Consider the following 5,246-nt stretch of genomic DNA (forward strand, 5'->3'; position numbering starts at 1 on the left):
TTAAGGTAGACTTGGTAGCCAATCAGAACGGAGGAAAATTCTTGGGGGGAAGGGGAAGGAGCTCTTGCCAGCTACACATTTAGAACTTGGTAGCTTCCAAATTTTAATTTCTAAGTTGGCTGCCGGTCGGGTCGGTTGTGTTAAGATTTTGATTAAGGAATCATTTTCTTTTAATTTTTCGAGTGTAAATTTTCATTTATCTTGAAACTTAACTGTGATTTTTTCTAGTTTCTAGCCTTTTTCGTCCCCGTTCGTATTCGTGATTTTTTTTTTTTTTTCCTCTAAAAATAATGTAAAAGTGACAAGTGTTGAACATGCCAGGATCAAGGATTGCCAGGACCAGGATGAGGGATTGGATCACCAGCGGACACGAAAAACGGTAGGATAAATGTTTGGTGGTGGGTCTTCGTATGGCCAAACATTTAGCTCAGCTTCACATTCTCCAACTGTTTTGTGTTGAAAGAAAGCTTAACATTACAAATAAAATATTTATTGTGATGATGTCCTCAGGCAAGTTTCCAACCTAGTCTTATCCACACATAGAGGGGGAGTTACTACCCCAACTAGAACTTTTAACCAAGCAAGACACAATCCAGTTCTTCGAAATGAAATTCCCTCTATTGAAAACAATAGACAAAATCATTTTCCCCCATACTAGCGAGGTAATTCTGATTCAAAAAATTTACAAATAATATAAAGATGAAATCATAAAAAATAGTATTGAATGGTGGGTAGTTTAAATTTAGAATTGAACCCAGTTGGGATTTGAGTTGGAAGGTTGGGGAGGATTGCTTGATGTCCTGAAAAGAAAACAGTCAGAAATGTTATTGTCTAACTAGGGTACGTTAAACAGAGAGTAGACCTAGCGTCTGATCAGAAATGCTATTGTCTAACTAGGGGACGTTAAACAGAGAGTAGATCTAGCGTCTGGCTGTGCAACTATAAAAAAAAGAGAGAAGAACAGCTAACTCTAACCAGCCTAGCTAGCTGATAGTTTGAAAGGCTTCTCTCTGCTTGAAAAGAACAAGCACAAGTCCTTAAGATGGTTGACTGTGGTTCAGGACGAGCAAATTAAACATGGCTAAAGAGACCATCACCCTGGTGTATGGCTGATAGAAGAGATATTTTCTCTATTTTGTCATCACCTTTCGGCTATAGCTAAAGCCGCTACAACAACAACAACTTGAGTAAACTTCTAACTTACCTAGAAGGCTGAGGAGCTGGGGCAGGAGCAGCACTAGTAAAGTCACCCCAGTTATTAGCATTGGCGTTCACTTGATGGATGGGGGATGAGTTCTGAGAGGGGGCAGGTGGAGGAGATATCTTGGACATGCCAGAGCCAGGAGGGGGAGGCAACAGACCCCCTGTGCTTGTTGGACGAGTTTTAGCTTTGCCTTGGCCATCGGCACCGTCCTTTTTCTGTAAAGAGACCATAGCATAGGTGTAAACTATAAAGCAGTGCTCAAACTGTGTTCCGCGAGATTTGGGATTTTTACTTTAAGTAGATAAAGATCACAAAACTGACGAGACAAAGAAAAATCGCTGGCCAACTTAAAAAAAAAAGCCTGAGGCGCTATTAAAAGAACATAGGATACCTATTATTATTTTGAAGAGTAGGTTCGATTGAGGGAACTGTAACAACGGAGGTCTTATCGTTCCGAAATCGAAGAGAAGGAGGACAGGATAGGAGAAAGCCAGCCGTTCCGAGAACGAATCTTCGATTTCCGGAGGATGCTTAAGACCTCGGTAGTTATAGTTAGGTATCAAAAAATAGCAATAAAACTAATAAAACCTACCAAGTCCTAACGTATAGGTACTTACCGTGATTTTCATATTTATCTTAATAGTTTCTCCCTCTTTAAATTTAAGATCTAGTTCTTGTTTGGGTTCTTCTTTTTCCTTCTCGATTTCTTCTGTCTTCTTGAGCCATTTGAAATGATCTTGAAGAGCCACGTTCAAATCAAAACTGTCAGACCGATCTGAAAATCCTAAACCTATGAATGCTTGTCTCCCTGGAAATCAAGAGAATGGTGGGGTTGAATTTTAGAGACCTGTTATTATAGTAGATCATTTAGAAAAGATGTGAAAAGTCTTGGTTTAGCCGACTTTAGCCCTTTAGCTCGTCTTGTAGGCATAACTACTCCTAAAGGGAAAAACAAACCTAAGGCTCAGAACCCGCGACTTATAACAAGTTTAACTTCACTGTATAACTGCTAAGGTATTTTATTGAAGGGGATTTTATAATCCATTCGGTGACAAGCTACCCAACCAACCTCACCCAGCCTGAGTGGGGCCGGTAAAAGTCAGCAGCACTTGATGGGTGACCCAGCTCGTCACCCATCTGGATACCAACCACGTGTAACACTGCTTAACTGCACTGGAAACATGAGCATTCACCAGCGGAGCGCTTCGATAGTAGGTACTTTGATAGTACTATCGTAGCACGCCACTGCTGGTTGAGTAAGTAGTTATGTAAATCTTACCACTGTCATCTTTTATTCTGAGGACAAAGTATCTTGAAGAGTCGCTGACAGTTTCGATAGCAACACCAGGGTAAGTATCAATAGGACATTGTGCAAACAGTTCTCCTGAGTTCCGATCTTCCAATTTCAATATACACTCTTTATCTTTGGTGACCAGCCTCATTCTGCCTGTCCATTGAGGTTCCTGGAGATTCCAATCAGCCGCTCTGGAAAATGAAGACAATCGAAAAGTCAACTCAAAATACCTATTACTTAGACTGTTTTCGATGAAATAATAATAATGACAATGATGAGAGTTGACACAATGGCAAGGGTTTTCTTTGACGTCACCCATTTGACTTACGCAGGCCAGTATTTCTTAAACTCTGGACTGACTGGAAACTCTATGTGGTAAAACCGACCATAAAAGTGTGAGGTAGCTTTTAAGAAGAAAAAATACAGATCTTTGTCTTCACAAGGCCGAGTACTCCCTGAAATGGACAGCAGCACGTGTCTCAGACGGGCACCTATTCAAATACCACACATGAATAAGTTTGCTTGACTTCAGTGATGCACACATCAAGTACCTAAGTAAAATTCAAATCTATTCTTGAAAAAAAGCACCCCACGGCACTGATTCAGACAAGGAAAAATATGTGTGAGAAAGTGCCTGGTGAAAGTTTCCCACACAGTTTTCCCTGCTATAGGTAGTGGCGTGGGGTAAGTCAGCCACTCACTATCAGGTAGACCTGATCAGGTCACCTGACAACTGATGAGCACACACACTATCAGGTAGACCTGATCAGGTCACCTGACACCTGATGAGCACACACACTATCAGGTAGACCTGATCAGGTACGGCTGAAAAGGTCCGTCTGTCAGGTCTACCTGATACCTGATGAGCACACACTATCAGGTAGACCTGATCAGGTCTACCAGAGCCAACTGTGGACCATGGAAGAACAACTTTAACAACTTATGCATGATTTCTAAATTCTTCCTCTATTTTGGGTGGCTCATTCCTTCTTCTTAATCCAATAAACCCTGCATGTATTTTTTACTTTTTTTTTTAAATATATTTTTTGTTTGCATTTTGGTGTTTTAATTTTTTCTCCTTTTTCCATGTCTATTCTAATATTTGTGTACCTACCTACTTGTTTGGATATTAAGTTTTCCATTGACTAATTTTTACTTTCCTTATCCTATAGGAAGGAAAGTTGTATTTCTGTTACATATAATGGGGTGTATAAAATAAATTTAGAACACCCCATATGTATTTCTTTGTTTTTTTTTTTTTTTTTTTTATATTAGCTTTTTCCATGTCTATTCTAATGTTTGTTTGAATATTAAGTTTTTCCATTGACTAATTTTTACTTTCCTTATCCTATAGGAAGGAAAGTTGTATTTCTGTTACATACTGGGGTGTATAAAATAAATTTAGAACACCCCATATGTATTTCTTTGTTTTTTAACATTAGCATGCATCTCTCTCTCTCTCTTTTTTCTCTCTCTCTCTCTCTTCCTATCTATCTTTTGTGGACTTCTTTTTACACAGGTTGTGTTTTTTTACAAATTTACACTTACACAATATCAAATTGCATTTTTGGCTTGCATTCAAAATGTTCAATGAAAGTTGAATAACTAGAACAAGTAATTACCCCCCCAAAGGATGTACCTCGTAATTATAGTTTCTACTTTTGGGTGAATATACCTATTTCCTCGCTCTTTGTACATTGCTGTGATATGGATTAACAAGTAATTACCCCAAAGGATGTACCTCGTAATTATAGTTTCTACTTTTGGGTGAATATACCTATTTCCTCGCTCTTTGTACATTGCTGTGATATGGAGCAGCATAAAATTAATGGATTTTACATTGACAAGGAGAGGTCTTCAGAACAATGGGATATTTTTCCTTTGGACCTAGAGGTAGGTACCCTTAGCATATAGGTACCATTCAGAATGTAAACAATAGGTGATGAACTTTCTCTTGAGTGTTACATAAAAAATATTACCTGTAACCCCTAACTGTGGTTCTGACAAGACAAGGAGAGTTCTTCAGAACAATGGGATATTTTTCCTTTGGACCTAGAGGTAGGTACCCTTAGCAAATACCATTCAGAATGTAAACAATAGGTGATGAACTTTCTCTTGAGTGTTACATAAAAAATATTACCTGTAACCCCTAACTGTGGTTCTGCAAGGAGAGGTCTTCAGAACAATGGGATATTTTTCCTTTGGACCTAGAGGTAGGTACCCTTAGCTTATACCATTCAGAATGTAAACAATAGGTGATGAACTTTCTCTTGAGTGTTACATAAAAAATATTACCTGTAACCCCTAACTGTGGTTCTGGGGGGTATTTTGAAGACGAACACTTCGGATTTAACAAGGAGAACACTTTCATAAGACTCCATGGCCAGAAATGTGAAGAGAAAATGAGAAAAACTTGGTGAACTAGGTGAACTTTTCCTTTTGATATTTGATAAGGAAAAATCTTTCCAGGAGAAGTATTTACGAATGAGAAGTTAGTTCAATGTTCAATGGAGGAGTTGCAAGTAGGTAAAAATTATAAATAAATGGTCGATTCCTATGTAAAAAGTTGGGAAAAATCCAAATCTGAGGTCAAAACTCAGAAAAAACAACTGTAAAAGGTCGAAAATTCAATTTTTATAATGAAAAAGTTCAAAGATTTGTGACGTCAGACTTAACGCAGCACGCTATTTCCTATTTCCTTTTGATTATTTGATAAGGAAAAATCTTTCCAGGAGAAGTATTTACGAA

General features: G+C 38.3%; 1 protein-coding gene across 2 annotated transcripts; it reads right to left on the bottom strand.

Moving 5' to 3' along the window:
* Positions 1 to 494: 494 nt before the first annotated feature.
* LOC103517855 (NECAP-like protein CG9132) lies at positions 495 to 4,962 on the bottom strand. Of its 2 annotated transcripts, none has more exons than XM_008482905.3 (5): positions 4,794 to 4,962; positions 2,484 to 2,689; positions 1,822 to 2,012; positions 1,205 to 1,419; positions 495 to 800 (listed from the first exon to the last, which is right to left on the bottom strand). In XM_008482905.3, the coding sequence occupies exons 1-5, from the start codon at positions 4,877 to 4,879 to the stop codon at positions 743 to 745; spliced, it is 756 nt and encodes a 251-aa protein (XP_008481127.1). In that variant the 5' UTR covers positions 4,880 to 4,962; the 3' UTR covers positions 495 to 742. The 2 variants fall into 2 exon arrangements, with proteins under 2 accessions (XP_008481127.1, XP_008481128.1); XM_008482906.3 differs by lacking the exon at positions 4,794 to 4,962 and adding an exon at positions 4,478 to 4,496.
* Between the last annotated feature and the right edge of the window lie 284 nt (positions 4,963 to 5,246).

Source organism: Diaphorina citri, unplaced genomic scaffold (genome assembly GCF_000475195.1).
Source record: "Diaphorina citri unplaced genomic scaffold, Diaci psyllid genome assembly version 1.1 scaffold1995, whole genome shotgun sequence".
NCBI lineage: Eukaryota > Metazoa > Arthropoda > Insecta > Hemiptera > Psyllidae > Diaphorina > Diaphorina citri.

Coding starts and splice junctions, on each gene's coding strand:
- LOC103517855 (XM_008482905.3), bottom strand. CDS start 4,879: ATGGAGTCTTATGAAAGTGTTCTCCTTGTTAAATCCGAAGTGTTCGTC. Junction 1,420..1,821: donor AGATAAATATGAAAATCACG/GTAAGTACCTAT, acceptor GTCTCTTTACAG/AAAAAGGACGGTGCCGATGG. Junction 801..1,204: donor CCAGCTCCTCAGCCTTCTAG/GTAAGTTAGAAG, acceptor TTTTCTTTTCAG/GACATCAAGCAATCCTCCCC.